General features: G+C 40.0%; 1 protein-coding gene across 3 annotated transcripts in view; it reads right to left on the bottom strand.

The window, feature by feature from the left end:
* dnaaf9 (dynein axonemal assembly factor 9) overlaps positions 1 to 16,733 on the bottom strand; it is a 144,777-nt gene that overhangs the window by 41,605 nt on the left and 86,439 nt on the right. For all 3 annotated transcript variants that reach the window (XM_059965717.1, XM_059965715.1, XM_059965718.1), the window contains 5 exons: positions 14,224 to 14,294; positions 11,524 to 11,574; positions 9,176 to 9,263; positions 8,202 to 8,305; positions 6,461 to 6,607 (listed from right to left, as the gene is read on the bottom strand). In XM_059965717.1, coding sequence (XP_059821700.1) covers positions 6,461 to 6,607; positions 8,202 to 8,305; positions 9,176 to 9,263; positions 11,524 to 11,574; positions 14,224 to 14,294 — 461 coding nt within the window. The remainder of the gene's footprint in view (positions 1 to 6,460; positions 6,608 to 8,201; positions 8,306 to 9,175; positions 9,264 to 11,523; positions 11,575 to 14,223; positions 14,295 to 16,733) is intronic.

Genomic DNA, 16,733 nt, shown 5'->3' with positions numbered 1-16,733 from the left:
GCAAATAAATGGCCCAGTGCCCAGGCAGAGGATCCTAGCTATCAAAAGCTGAGAATGGTCTCTGGGGTGTAGCCCACCCCCAAGGGGGAACAGGAGTACAAGACTTGGGTAGAACAGACCTTTCAGATGTTAGATAAGTGGCAGTGCTCTGATGACATAACAGGACAGCAATTGGTTGAGAGTTTGAGAGGCCGGGCTGCTGATATCGTGACAACTGGAAAAACACTAAACCCGTTTGCTACCTCTGCAGCCTACATGCAAGTGCTAGAAAAGTGAACCAAACTCATGCTCAGAACCTTGGAGATCATCAAAAAGAGCAAGTGGAGTCAACATATTGGACATCTGCTACAGTACACGACATTAAGCTACTAGGTACTCGCCTTATTATCTGGTGTTTGGGCGCGAGGTAAAGTTGTGCATCAACCTGTTTTTGGACGTGAGGAAGATCTACTACCAAAGACTTATTTTAAGTATGTGTCAGATATGAGAAGGAAGCTGAATTAACTGAGGTTGCAATGCCAAGCAGAATCAAGGAAATAAGATGTATGATCAAAAGGTTAGGTTCTCCCAACTCATACCTGGAGACCGAGTCCTCATACCTGGGAAGCATAAGTTGGCTGACCACTAGGCGGCTATGCCCTATATACTGGAAAACTACAAGAGTTCCAAATGAAAACAAAGGATAGGAATGGGCCTGTCAAGATTCTCCATCAAAACTACCTTCCACCTCTGGTACAAGAGGTGTATTTTGATCCAGAGCCTGACCTGGACCCTATATCGAGTAAGAGGACTCTGCAGCAACCTGGAAAGACTGAAGGACCAGCAGCAGGAAAGATTAGACCGGCCCCCACCCCTGAATGAGATAAGGACTTGGAGGTTGAGGATATGGGAGGGTGGAATATGCTGCCTTCTGCAAACTCCACACTAACTGAGGAAGAGCTTCGCAACTCTTCTCAGGCTGAGGCAGGTGAAATCAAGGGGGACTATGTGTGGACAGGCAGGTTTGCAGCTGGACAACGGGGAGGCGCAAGGCTCGAAAGTAACTGCGAATGAAGCTGAGCTCAGTCAAGTGGCAGAGGAACCTGCGTTGCCAGAAGGCACAAGTAACAGACGGGGGAAGACCTCGCCATGTAGACAGAAGTATCCAAGTAGTGTCTGAAACTGAAGACGATGATGATGGGATATGGAGGTCTCAAACAGTCAGAAGACCCCCAGATAAGATGCTCTTTTGGAAGAGGACAGTGAGGCTTTGAGAGGAAGTGCGGCGGTGGCCATTTTCAAATTGTCCAATTGCGTCTCAGATCGGAGTTCTGAGAGGCGGGACTGCGCAGGCAAGTGAAGGAGGCCTGGGAAGGAGGGAAGATATAAAAAGAACGCAGCCTTAAGAAGCGGGCAGCGGAGTGCGCCAGGAGCAGAGTGTAGGGCTTGGGCTCAGGGGGCTTAGGCGGAAGAGGGCACAGTAGGCTTATCTTTTAGTCCTTGTTATTTTCAGTTATTCGGGAAGTATGAGTGTGAGGGCAGCTTGTTGTTCTCGGTGTCGGATGTGGGAGGTCCTGGAGTCTCCAAGCCTCCCGGACGTCCACATCTGCGAGAGGTGCACCGAACTGCAGCTCCTGAGGGACCGAGTTAGGGAACTGGAGCTGCAGCTCGATGACCTTCGCCTGGTCAGGGAGAGTGAGGAGGTGATAGAGAGGAGTTACAGGCAGGTGGTCACTCTGGGGCCATGGGAGGCAGATAGGTGGGTCACGGTCAGGAAAGGGAAGAGGCAGGTACTACAGAGTACCCCAGTGGCTGTACCCCTTGACAATAAGTACTCATGTTTGAGTACTGTTGGGGGGGGGGGGGGAACAGCCTACCTGGTGGAAGTGACAGTGGCCGGGTCTCCGGCACAGAGGACGGCCCTGTAGCTCAGAAGGGTAGGGATAGAATAAAGGGGACCATAGTAATAGGGGACTCGATAGTCAGGGGTTCAGACAGGCGGTTCTGTGGAGGTGATCGGGAGTCCCGGATGGTAATTTGCCTCCCTGGTGCCAGGGTTCGGGACGTTTCTGATCACGTCCAAGATATCCTGAAGTGGGAGGGTGAGGAGCCAGAGGTCGTGGTACATGCAGGTACCAATGACATAGGTAGGAAAGGGGAAGAGGTCCTAAAACGAGAGTATAGGGAGTTAGGAAGGCAGTTAAGAAGAAGGACCGCAAAGGTAGTAATCTTGGGATTACTGCCTGTGCCACGCGACAGTGAGAGTAGGAATGGAATTAGGTGGAGGATGAATGCGTGGCTGTGGGATTGGAGCAGGGGGCAGGGATTCAAGTTTCTGGATCATTGGGACCTCTTCTGGGGCAGGCGTGACCTGTTCAAGAAGGACGGGTTGCATTTGAATCCTGGGGGGACCAATATCCTAGCGGGGAGGAAATTTGAGGAAACTATGGGAGAGGAGGTTAGTTCACCAGTAGATCAAGTAAATAGACAGTGTGTGAGGGAGGAAAGGCAGGTGATGGAGAAGGGATGCGCTCAGCCCGAAGATGTAGGGGAGAAGAAAGAAAAGGATAATAAATTTGAATGCATTCTTAGGGATGAAAAGAGAGGAGGAGGTGGAGAGTATCTTAAATGTATCTATTTTAATGCTAGAGGCATTGTAAGAAAGGTGGATGAGCTTAAAGCGTGGATTGATACCTGGAATTATGATGTTGAAGCTATTAGTGAAACATGGTTGCAGGAAGGGTGTGATTGGCAACTAAATATTCCTGGATTTAGTTGCTTCAGGTGTGATAGAGTAGGAGGGGCCAGAGGAGGAGGTGTTGCATTGCTTGTCCGAGAAAATCTTATGGCGGTGCTTTGGAAGGATAGATTAGAGAGCTCCTCTAGGGAGGCTATTTGGGTGGAATTGAGGAATGGGAAGGGTGTAGTAACACTGATAGGAGTGTATTATAGGCCACCTAATGGGGAGCGTGAGTTGGAAGAGCAAATGTGTAAGGAGATAGCAGATATTTGTAGTAAACACAAGGTGATGATTGTGGGAGATTTTAATTTTTGTCAAGGACCATGTGGCAGCCGCACCAATCGTGTGTGGTAGAGCGACGAAAGAAGAGGCGGCACACAGGTGCAGGAGCAAAGTTTAAAAGAGAGAGCATTGTGGGAACTCAGCTATAACCGGCACACCAATTGTGTGTTGGAGAGTAGGGAAGGTTTTGGCATAAAAGGGAAACACTATATAGCAGAACGGTCATCATCGGAGTAGTAGGGCTTTGACTCATTCAAGGTTCGGCGAAAGAAGGCTTCAGCGAGGTAAGTGGGTAAGTGGACTTCATTATTCCTTGGATTTTTTGAGGAATAGAGGGTTAGTTCTTTGCACTGGATGTCAGATGTGGGAATCCTGAAAATCTTCCAATCTCCCAAATGGCCACTTATGCACCAGGTGCACTGAGAGGCAGCTCCTGAGAGATGGTGTTGGGATTCTAGACCTGCAGCTTGAATACCTACATCTTATTAAGGAAAGTAAGCAGACGATAGATAGGAGCTACAGGGAGTTAGTCACCCCAAGGCTGCAGGAGTTAGATAAGTGGGTGACTGTCAGGGAAGGGAAGAGCTCAGATAGTAGAGAGCACTCCTGTGGCCATTCCCCTCAGTAATCAGTATCTCGTTTTGGATGCTGTTGAGGGGAGTGACTGACAGAGGACAAAATAAGAAGAAACTTTCAAATGGAAGAAGGGCACTACCATAGCTAACAAGTGAAGTCAGAGCCAAAGTAAAAGCAAAAGAGAGGGTATACAAGGAAGCCAAAGCCAGTGGGAAGATAGAGGATTGGGAAACTTGTAAAAACATGCAGAAGGAAACTAAAAAGGTCATTAGGAAGGAAAAGATGAATTACGGAAGAAAGCTGGTGACTAATATCAACGAAGACGCTACAAGCTTTTTTAAGTATATAAAGGATAAAAGAGAGTTGACGGTAGATGTAGGACCAATACAAAATGATGCTGGAGATATTGTAATGAGAGACGCAGAGATGGCAAATGAATCGAATGCACGTTTTGCATCATTCTTCACAGTGGAAGACATCTGCAGTAGACTGGAATTCAAGATTGCCAGGGAAGTGAAGTGTGTGCAATGAAAATTATGACTGAGAAGATGTTCAGGAAACTTAATGGTCTAAGGGTGGATAAATCACCTGGACCCAATGGAATGCACCCTTGGGTTCTGAAGGAAGTCGCTGGAGACATTAACGATGATATTTCAAGAATCGATACATTTGTACTGGATGACTAGAAAATTGCAAATGTTACTCTGCTATTTAAGAAGGGTGGGAGGCAATTAAAAGCCTGTTAGCCTGACATCAGTGGTTGGGAAGTTGTTGGAATCAATTGTTAGGGATGAGATTACGGGGTACCTGGAGGCACATGACAAGATGGCCAAAGCCAGCATGTTTTCCTGAAAGGAAAATCCTGCCCGACTAACCTACAGCAATTTTTTGAAAAAATTACAAGCAGGGTAGATAAAGGAGATGCAGCAGATGTGGTGCACTTGTATTTTCAGATGGCCCTCAACAAGGTGCCGCACAATCGGCTGATTAGCAAGATAAGAGCCCATGGAATTACAGGGAAAATTTTATCATGGGTGGAGTATTGGCTGAGAGTGGGAATGAAGGGATCATATACTGGTTGGCTACTAGTTACCAGTGGAGTTCCACAGGGGTCGGTGTTGAGACCACTGCTTTTTATGTTGCATGTCAATGATTTGGACTATAGGGTGAATGGATTTGTGGCTAAATTTGCCAATGATACAAAGATAGGTGGAGGAGCATGTAGTGTTTAGGAAACAGAGAGACTTAGATAGTTTAGGGGAATAGGCAAAGAAGTGGCAAATGAAATACAATGTTGGAAAGTGCATGGTCATGTACTTTGGTGGAAGAAATAAACAAGCAGACTATTATTTAGTTGGAAAAGAGAAATCAAAATGCAGAGATGTAAAGGGACTTGGGAGTCCTTGTGCAGGATACCCTAAAGGTTAATCTCCAGGTTGAGTCAGTGGTGAAGGCAGAAAATGTAATGTTGGCATTCACTTCTAAAGGTATAGAATATAAGAGCAAGAATGTGATGTTGAGTCTCTATAAGGTACTCGTGAGAACACACTTGGGAGTATTGTGTGCAGTTTTGGGCTCCTTATTTTAGAAAGGATTCACTGACATTGGAGAGGGTTCAGAGAAGATTCACAAGAATGATTCCAGGAATGAAAGAGTTACCTTATGAGGAATGTCTGGCAGCTCTTGGGCTGTATTCCCTGGAGTTCAGGAGAATAAGGGCGGATCTCATAGAAACATTCCCAATGCTAAAGGGCCTGAACAGATTAGATATGGCAAAGTTATTTCCCATGGTTTGAGAGTCTAGGACAAGAGGGCATGACTTCAGGATTGAAGGACGTCCATTTAGAATACAGATGTGGAGAAATTACATTAGTCAGAGATCGGTAAATCTGTGGAATTTTTTGCCACAAGCATCTGTGGAGGCCAAGTCATAAGGTGCACTTAAGGCAGAGATAGTTAAGTTCTTGATTAGCCAGGACATCAAAGGGTATGGGGAGAAGGCAGGGGAGTGGGGATGAATGGAAGAATTGGATCAGCCCACGATTGAATGCCGGAGCAGTCTCGATGGGAATGGCCTACTTCAGCTCCTATACCTTAAGGTCTTATGGCCTCTCCATGTTAAACAAGTCACATACAAGTATTCTGCATTAAGGGAATAACCCCTTAAGGAGATCATACTCAACTCGAGTGACCACACTACTACTCCATTTGCAGCCTAACCAATGTGTTACATAGCTAAATCATGAATTGCTTGCTTTAATACTAAATACCCGATTGATGAAGGCAAGCACACCATACACCTTCTTTATCTACCTGAGAGTATACTAATCTACTACTGAAAGACTTACTTTTGACTGCACACTCATTAAATCTGAAGTTGTTCAAAACTCTGCTGCCCAAATGCAGTTTGCACCAAATCTTATTTACCCATTCCCCATGCAGTTTTGGCCAACAGTGAATGATATTTAAGCATGGCCTCAATATTTCATGTCCATCTGTATCTTTGCAGTTTGTTTTAAAAACTGAAAAAAAAACAATACATACCCTCCAACAAATCTGGTTTCTTTTATATCGCCAAATTTAATCACTCCAACAACAGCAACCATGTTCTCAGCTGCTAAAGCCCCTAAATCTCTTGAAATCCCTTCCTAATCCTTTTGCTTCTTTGTAAACAGATCTTATTAATGATCTCTTTCACTAAGTCTTCTAACATCTGCCCCAAAAGCTCCTTGTATGGCTCAGCATTGATATTATTCTGTCTGTTAGAAATGCAATGCAATTCATAATTTTTAAAGTAAAATATATGAAAATAATACCAAATTGTTATCAAAGCACAATGATGACAGAACAGGAAACTATTTACCTTCAAAAGTATGGACTTACCTGGGAGTAAAAGGATTTATAAAGTTTCGAGCCTGGCATAAGTGCAAACACTAGGCAATTTGAGGCTGTGTGTAAATGAATGGGCAGATGGGGAAGCAACGATTTCTTGTATTCAATGATAAGGATAGCAACCACACCTGGAGAATTCTGAGGCAAAAAAAAAGTTCATGTTAAACTCACTTTTAAAACTTTCTTAAGGCAGAACTTCGATTTGTTTCACTGAGTTTATCAAAAGAGGAAGAATGAAATACAGAACACTCAATGAAAGTATTAAAATAAAAACTCAGCAGGGGAAAAAAATCATTACAGCTTTGTCCTAACTCTTTTATTAAATATATTCTATTTGTCATTGATTAGAAGTTATGGAGTACTACCTGTTCACCAGTTTGATTTGTTAATGGCAAAAGTGAGGAAATAATATCCATTTAGTCAATTGCTTTGGGATTCTGTCAGCTGAATTCCGAGAGAAATAGAAAACATGTACCGTCCCAAATCATGCATTTAAGCACATGCAACTGAGAAATGACAATACATGACTTTCATCCAAAATTCACAATGTTCTGATATGGTCTTTTACCGTCACGATTGTCTCCTATCACTAGTGCCCTGTCTGAATGCACCCTTCCCCATCTCAGTCTCAGAGCCAGTTATACTGCCAGAGACCTGATTTCAGTGGCACTAACCACTGAAAGAATATCCCAATCCATGGTTTCTAAAATGGTACTCCTGTTGTGAGGGGTAAAGCCACAGAAAACCCAGTACTGACTACTCCCCTACTTTTACTAATGGCCAGCCATCTATCTGAAGCCTTAAGTAAGACAACTTCAGTGAAAGTCTTGCCCAGGTCCTTCCTGGTTTTAGAGGTCATAAGTTTGAAAGATATTAGCAAACCAGAAATCAACACTCCTGTTCAAAGAAAATGGGAAGGAGAAAACAGGAAACTAAATAACTTTAACCTGTAAACAGATGACAGAAAACTATTGGTAATCATTATTATGGAAATGGAACATTTCACTCTATGAGTAAGAGTGTATTTCGATTACACATAGAGTCAGTATAATACAGCATGGAGACAGGCCCTTCACTCCATCACTTTCTTAGGTTGTGGGAACAGTTCAGTCCATCACAACCTATACACTCACTTTCAAAGACTCTTCATCTCATGTTCTTGATATTTATTGTTTACTTATTATTATTATTATTGTTATTATTATATTCCGTTTTTATTTGCAGTTTGTTTTTTTTTTGCATATAAGTTTAGGGTGCAGTCTTTCATTTACTCTGCATAAAAACACGGAAAACCTTCAGCACAATACAGGCCCTTCAGCCAACAAAGCTGTGCCAAACATGTCCTTACTTTTGAAATTACCTAGGGTTACCCACAGCCTTCTATTTTTCTAAGCTCCATTTACCTATCCAGGAGTCTCTTAAAAGACCCTATCGTATCCGCATTATTCTATTGTGATTCTACTGTGAATACCTGGAAAAAAATGAATCTCAAGATTGTATACTATAACATATATTTACTTTGAATTTCAGCTCAACTGGTCCACGCCAACAACGGCATCCTCTGCTGGACCCAACTGCCCCCATTCAGCCCCTCCCCTTTGTACCAAAACTACACCATACTCCAGGAGTCATTCTTATAAATCTAATCAGCCACTGGGACTAGATTACGCTGGAAACCTATGTTCAATCTACACTTTTTCTGGGGCAAGTAAGGGTTAAAGATGGCTCTTACCCCATCATAGTACTTTAATGCAGCCGCATGATTCTTTGAAATTATCATGCTTCCAGAGCGAGGATGAATAAATAAGATGCCTTCAGAAAAGATGAACAGTTTACCTAAAATTAAAAAACATGTAAATTACTGAAATAGTCTTACAATTCCATGATCTTAGAAGTCTTCAGCTACTCAATTACTTCTTAGCAAGTGTTAACAAACATTTTACATCAAAGTGTCGATATTCAAAGGTTTAGCTGATGTCTTAAATGTGAGGAAGGAGGGAGAACAGGCAAAGCAGCTTTGGGACAAAAACCTTGAAATTATGGCTTTAGCATCCAAAGACACACTCATCAATGGAAAAGCTAGGAAAAACATACATCCACAAAAAGCTAAACTTAAAGAACTGGAAAAGATGTAAATTTAAAAAGGGTAAGGCAGTAGTGGAAATAGGATACGGTTGGAATGGAAGCTAAAATGCATCACCACACATTAGGTTAGCAGGTGAATCAATGGTGAGTGTTAAAATAAAGTGGCAGCATCTTCTACAAACTCAAACTTATAGAAGGAAGAATGACAGATGGGTGAAAAATAAATCAATCAAAATATATTATTTGATAAGCATCATTTCCCTCTTTATGGGTGGGCTCACACAGAGCTAAACAGGTATGCTTATAGAGGTAAAGTTGATTAGGAATGGTGAATATGGATAAAGATTAAAAGCATCCCCTTCACATGCCTATATTGTTCAACCTATTCACATTCAAAGTAGATGTCCAAATATTCATGCTTTTTAGGAAAAATGACTGAATATATTCACAGAAAATCTATCACTATTCACACTTTACACCTTTTATTGCTAATTCTGTTACTTATAATAATGCAGAATGAGCCCAGTTGGTCAACAGGGTCCACAAAGGCACACAGGGTTGTAATCCCAATATTTTCCAACATCTCTAGAACTTTTGTTTTAGACAAATTAATTATGTTACCTTCTTCTGGTCTAGCAACTGGACTGCCAGAATAAAGATAAGCAGAGTCTCCTCCTAAGAGCAAGGTACCCAATAAATGTTTTTCCAGCTGAAAATAAAGAAAAATTATTTTAAAAGTATACCATTATCCAAGGTTCCAGATCTCTTGACTAAGAAATTGCTCTGTTATAATGCCCAATTTGATTTTATACTCCAAGCAAGCACAAATTACATAGCAAATATTCAAATTATTTTGCAAGGCACATACCATACCTGTATTAGAAGATTACAATACCTGGATAGTTCCCTTCAAATCTACATTCTATAAATAACAAATATACTTTCTTGTTCAGGAATTAGCCAAGTGAATCTCCTTTGACCTGACTCCTTTGATACTATTTCTTTTCTTAGGTAAGGGAACAAAACTATTCACTATACTCCAGATTTGGTCCCACCAATATGCTGCACAACATTAACAGAACTCTTCTATTTTAAAATTCTAACCTCTTTGCAATAATGGCCTTTCAAACACTATTGCTGTAAGAGCACCACAATGTAGGATACTTTTGTAACTGCCCATTATTGATCTAAAGATCAAAGGATCATTCTGCTTTAATATATTCTGCATTCTGTACAATGCTTTAAAAATAGCATGTATATGAAAATCACTTCCCAAACAAAAGAGGTCCACCATAATTTGTCATTTCAACGCACACCAATTTCCAGCAAAGTATTAGTATAAAAGCATCAGGTTTAAGCTGAATATAGAGGTGTCACAAAATGGAGATAGAAGAGGTGTTATCCCACATCTGCTTCAATCATGACCTTCATTACTGTCTACATGGGATTTGTCTAGTTTCCCACCACATCCCAAAAACATTTGGATAGGTAGATTAGCTAACTGCTATAAACTGCCCCTGACATCTAGATGTGTTGCAGAACTTAAAGCAAGGGTAGGATTAGTTTGAAAATTGATGTTTGATGGTCTGCTTAAGAGTCTGTTTCTTTGCTGAATCTTTTTACAGTACATCTTTATTAGAACACAGAACATTACAACACAGTGCCGACCTTTTAATATACTCAAGATCAATCTACTCTTCCCTCTGGCATAGCTCTCCAATTTTCTATCATCCATGTGCCTATCTAACAGTTTATTAAATGTCAATGATGTATCTACCTCTATCAGTAACCCCGGCAGCATATTCCGCGCATCCACTTCTGGGTGTAAAAAAAAAACACAAAATTCTGATATTTCCCCCATATACTCTCCTCCAATAGTAAAAGTATGACCCCTTTTATTCACCATTTCTGTCCTGATAAAAGGTGTCTAGCTATCCGCTCAATCTACACCTCTTATAGTCTCTTACACCTCTATCAAGTCATCTCTCATCCTCCTTGTACAACTACTTTTGATTTTGGTGCAAGTGAAGCATCCAACACAAAAACACAAGCTTGAAAACTGAAGAAGAACCGAAAACATTTTCAGAAACAATGAGAAAAAAGGGACAAATAAAGTTCAATATAATTTATTAATTTATGCAGATTCTTGTACTAGTACAAAATGTGTTAGAAGAAATGCTCCATTTGCAATCATATTTCACATGATTCAGGTAGCACAATTAAAAAGTTCTGTTTTGCATAAACAAGTACTGACTACATCTCATGATCAAATTTTGAAAAGTTTTGTTTTATTAACCATACATAAAGCAACATATTTTCAGGGACTTCAGTGTTCAAAATGTTCTCAAATGTCTACAAAGGAAACTTTTTGAAGGAACATGATGGAACAAATTTATTAAGAGCAGAATGTAGGTTATGGAACTGCTGACTGGATGTTTTTAGGTAAACACTAAATTTGGGATAAAGACTTTGCCCAATACAACTGATAAAACAAAAACAGAAAATAACCAATAAGATGAAAAACTCAAATTTCAGCAGAATACAGAAATAGATAAATAAAATTGTATTGTCAAAGCAATGTTTAAAAAAAAACAGCTACAGAGTTTAAATGCATAAGATTCTAAAATCAGATTGTAAAATTGGAAACTACAGTTTATTTTTCTTAAATTTTGATCTATTGGGATCTTGTTTAACTCATAGTGGCCACTAAACAGGCATTAATAAAAATGGAAGTCTGAATGTTCTGTAGTGAAGCATAACCGAGAATCTATTATCAAAAAGTAGATCTGATTATTTGGCCACAAAATGGAGATACAACATTGCAAGGGAATCTTTCCATTATTCCTACCACTGTTCACAATTAAAATCTGCAATATCCATGTCATTGTGGCAAACCTAACTTTCTATTTAGAAAAAAGAATTCAATTTATAACTAAGCACTTGGAAACAAAGGCAAAGATGTACAGTACCTTTAGTATCTGCTGTGCTTCTTCTGACAGTTTCACCTCAGCATCTTCAACCTTACAAAGACACACAATTTTGGTTATGAATAACTTCTCAGAAATTCCAGTTTATCAACATTAAATTACTGATTATATAATTATCTCCACATTCAAAAGAACATTCTCTGTAACTTCCACCATTTCCAGAGGGATCCTACCACCAAACACATTTTTACCTTTCCCCCAACTCTCCACTTCCCACAGGGATCGTTCTCTCCTTGATTCCCTTGTCCATTCATCCCTTCCAGCACTCATCTCTGCAAGCGACCAAAAAATTGCTGCACCTGCTAATGCAGCCTCCTCGACACAGGTGAGACCCATCATAAACTGGGCGACCGCTACATCGAGTATCTACACTCCATCCACCAAAAGCGGAACTTCCTTGTGGCCATTCCGATTCACATCCCCATTCCGACCCATCAACCCATGACCTCCTCTGGTACCAAGATGAGGTCACCCTCAGGATGGAGGAGTAACACCTCATATTCTGTCTGGGTAGCCTCCAACCTGGTGACATGAATATTGATTTCTCCTTCTAGCAAAAAAAGAATTCCCCTTCCCCACATGCTCTATTCCACACTTCTGATCTTTTACCTGTTCTCATCTAAATTCCCCCTGGGTCTCCTCCTCCCCTTTCTCTTATGGTCTATGTTCTGCTCATATCAGATTTGTTTTTCTCCACCTCTTGACCTTTCCCAACACTTGGCTTTACACCTCATATTCCAGCTAGCCTCCTTCCCCTCTCCCACCTTTTCATTCTGGCATCTTCCCCCTTCCTTCTCAATCCTGAAGAACAATCTCAGCTACATAATGTCAACTATTTGTTCATTTCTAGAGATGTTGCCAGACCAGCTGAGTTCCTCCAGTATTTTGTGTATATTGTATTGGACTTCCAATATCTGTAGAATTTCTTGTGTTTATTAAAACTAAAGAAGCTTTGATTATGATTTTTAGCTTCTATCAGTGAATCATTTTGGAGTATACTTTTTACTTTAAAAGCTAAATATTATAAAAGTAACATAGCAGAAAAACAAAGTATTCTGTAAGGTTTCAATAAGATAAGCTCTTGCCATAAGACGTGAACGAATTAAAAGAAATCTCAGATAAATACCATGGAGGTCATCTATCAGCACTTGGGCTCAAAGAAGAAAAAAAATACACAATACTGGTTTAGAGGAAGCACAAGGATCTCAATAGGTAGGTACTCCAGAACTCAGTTAGACAAAGGACAATAGGATTAAAACCATCCTTTATTCAATGGAAAATAGGCTCTGGGTAAAGGAATCAGAAGGGAGTTCATGGAATAGAAGTAATTGCATTTCTAAAAGTTAGAACAGTCTTGATGTGTTGAATGGCTTCCTCCTCTATCATATGGAAGTATAACTATGTATACCTTATCTCCCTACCCTCCCAAGTTCAAGGATCCAAGGACATGCCCCAGTACTTACTTAGGGTGTACCATTTATTGTGTATATCCTACATTTATTAGTAGTCAAAACATACAAGGCAGAGTTAGTAAGTTTGTAGATGACATGAATATAGGTGGTACTATAGACAGTGAAGAAAGTTATCAGGAATTACAGTGGGATCTTGATCAGCCAGGTAAGTGAGCTAAAAGAATGGTAAATGCTGATTCAGACAGTAAATGGCAATTCCAGTAAGTGTGACATGTCGCAATTTTGAGAAGTCAACCAAGGGTAGAACTTTCACAATGATCATCAGACCCTGTGAAATGTACAACAGAAGGATCTGAGAGTATAAGCACATAGTTCCCTGAAAATGCTATGACATGTAAACAGTAGCAAATAAGGCATCCAGTATGATAGCCTTCATCAGTCAGGGCAATGAGTTTTGAAACTGGGATATTATGTTGCAGTAGTGCAAGACATTGGTGAGGCCACATGCAGAAAAGATATACTATAGTGTTTCTAGGGCACATAGCACTGGTTATAGGGAGATTCTGGGCAGCCTAGTACTTTGTTCCTTGGTGTGTAAGAGACTGAAGGGTGATCAGGGTGATCTTAAAAGAAGTGTATAAAATCATAAAATGAATACACATAGTCTTTCTCCTCAGGGTTGAGGAATCAGGAATTAAAAGGTATAAGGTGAGAGGGAAAAAATTTAATAGCAACCTGGGGGCGGAACAAGCTGCTAGAGGAAGTAGCTGAGGCAGGTATAATAAGAATGCTTAAAAGACATCCGCATAGGTACTGTACATTTTCGAGAAAGGTTTTAATGATCTGGGTCAAACACAAATACGACTAGTGTAGATTGGTATCTTGGTCAGAATGAATGAGTTGGGCTAAAGGGCCTGTTCCTGTGCTGCATGTCTCTATGACTCCACTCCTAAAATACTCTTCAATTTTCCAGGATCTGCCATTCTTCTGCACATCTTACCAGCTCATCAATGTCATTATCTAGCTGAAGATTACATTCCTCATTATCAGTAACACCATCAGTATTTTTGTGTCATCTGTAAATTTACTAACCACTCCTCCTACATTCATTATCCTAATTATTAAAGCAGCTACTAACAACAGAATTCCCAACAGCAAGTACACTGTTGGTCACAGGCTTACATCTGTCTTCATACCTTTATGATGGTTTTAATATGCGTGAACTGAGGATTTTCTCTCATAAAGGCTGGTATAAACTATTGTCACTTACCATCCAAGAAATGTATCGAGGCACGGTTGCTGACAGAATCAGGTAGCTGCTGTCTGTAGACACAGGGCCATCTACAGGAAACAAAGTGGAATAACAGCTTGTTATTGTCTAAAATTGCCTGGATCAGTAAAGGTACAGCCATCAAATTAAGAGAACTGTGACAGCTTGGATATACAATTAAAGCCAGAAAGAACAGCAGAGGGAACAGTGCAGAGGTCAGTACAGATGGAAACTGTCTCCTTTCTTAAAGAGAATTTACAACAGAGACCTGAGAATACACGAGAAAATGTTAAATTTTGCTGATGGCACTAAACTCAAATGTAGCAACCATCAGGAAGATACGAAGGACAGATAATACGAGCAGGCGGAAAGAAGAAGTAGCAACACAGAGTCTTGAGATTAATATGTGCAACAGAAATTTATTTAGACCAAGCTAGTTCCTAACTGGTTTGGTATAAATAATCCTCTCCACCATTGAGCATAATTACAAGGAGTGTTCTCACAGGAAAGCAACATTCATTAACAAGGACACCCCTCCACCCCACTATCCAGACCATGCTCTCTTCACACTGATGCCATCAGGAAGGAGTCTCAAGTCCCATACCAGCAGGTTCAAGAGCAGTTATTACCGCTAGAGGCTCTAGAACCAGGAGGACAACTGCACTCACTCCAACATTGAACTACTGCACAATGTACTCATTCTTAAGGACTCCACTTGTGTTCTCAATATTTATTGCTTATTTTTTTCTCTCTCATGTTTGCAGTTTATTGTCTTTTGCACACTGATTGTCTGTCCATCTTTGTCACCTGTCTTTTTCATTGATTCTATTGTGCTTCCTTGTATCTGCTATGAATGCCCACAATAAAATGAATCACAGGGTGAATTAGTGATACATATGTACCTTGATAATAAATTTACTCTCCTTATGTGGCACTGCAGGGAACAGCACATCTTCGAATGTGGTGAGTGCTGTTCTTCTCAGATCTAAACTATACTGAGTGAAAAGATCCTTCATCCTCACTCTAATTCTCCTTCAAAACAATCTTTCTCTAGTTATCCACTAATTTCTCACAGAAAATCTCCTTCCTGGTAACCCAATCAGGCCCTCACATTGTTTCAGTAAACATTCCTTCAGCCTCCTTTCAGCAAAACAAACAAAGCTATGTACACTGCAGATGCTGGGGTCAAAGCAACACGTACAACACAGTGGAGGAACTCAGCAGGTCAGCAGCATCCGTGGAAACGAGCAGTCAACGTTTTGGGCCGAGACCCTTCATCAGTCCTGACCTAACCTCCAAGTACATTTGAGGTAACGTAGTAATGAATTAACTAACCAACTAGCAAGTCTTTGTGATGTGGAAGAAAACTATAGCACTCAGTGGAACCCATCCAATGAAAGGAAGATTCCACATTAAAAAGTACCAAAGATCACTGAAGTCTGCGGTATAGCTTTTTATTTTGGTCTGTAGACCTGGTTTTTTTTTTATTATCATGATTTACAGATGCTTTTTTAACTTTACTATATTGTCTTTTTTCTTAATTAATTTTTTTTCCCTCTGGATTAGATATACATGTTAAGACTTTGTAATAATGATTTATTTTTTAAGATGTCGTTTCTTCTTCCCATAAGACTTTGTTTTCCGTAAGCGTTTATTTGCCTGTATTTGAGAATGGGACGAATGTTTTGAATTTTTGAACCTTTTTTTATATATATACTGTAGTGGTTATTGAACCCTTTTTTAATTCTATTTTGATAAACTTTTTTTAAAAAAAAAGACTGGTGAATTTACATCTATATTTTGTAATATGGTCCTTTCAAAATGTCGTTTCTTTTTCCCATAAGTCTTTGTTTTTGAAACGTCATTTCCTTATATTTGAATATGGAATTTTTTTTTAAAAGGCATATTACACTATTTTAAACTTCAATGGTTATCTTTTTTTGAATGATTTTTTGCTTTTTTATATTATTTTTTCATTTTGATTGATATATATTCTTTCTGTTTACAACCCTGTATTTACATCTGGGTGTTATATAGTTTCTCTTTTCTTTCTTTTCATGAAGTCGCCATCTTGAAAATGGGGCTAATATTAGTGTTAGTTTATGCGCCTGCCGCTTGGCTTTTTTCCGTGGGGTTGGGGGAGGGGGTAGAGATCTTCTTTCACGCTTTTGCTTTTTATTTTTTTGCTTTTAATTTATGGGCCGACTTTAAATTATCAATATTGTTGAGGTGTCATGTTCTCCGGTTGCTCCTGAATCATTTTTCCTTCTTCCTGAATTATGGGTTATGTGTCTTTTTAACCTTTTATGATATACACAACTAATATTGGCATGATGGATAAGTCTATTAACTTTATCTCCTGGACCACTAATGGTTTAAATCATCCGATTAAACGTAAAAAAATATTTAAAGTATTCCATAGACTAAATGCTAATATTATTTTTGCACAGGAGACCCATATTAGGAGGGAGGATAATCAACGCTTTTTTAGGTTCTGGAAAGGTCAACAA

This window comes from Hypanus sabinus, chromosome 3, assembly GCF_030144855.1.
Source record: "Hypanus sabinus isolate sHypSab1 chromosome 3, sHypSab1.hap1, whole genome shotgun sequence".
In the NCBI taxonomy this organism is placed as follows: Eukaryota; Metazoa; Chordata; class Chondrichthyes; order Myliobatiformes; family Dasyatidae; genus Hypanus; species Hypanus sabinus.
This window is presented reverse-complemented; position numbering and strand designations above follow the sequence as displayed.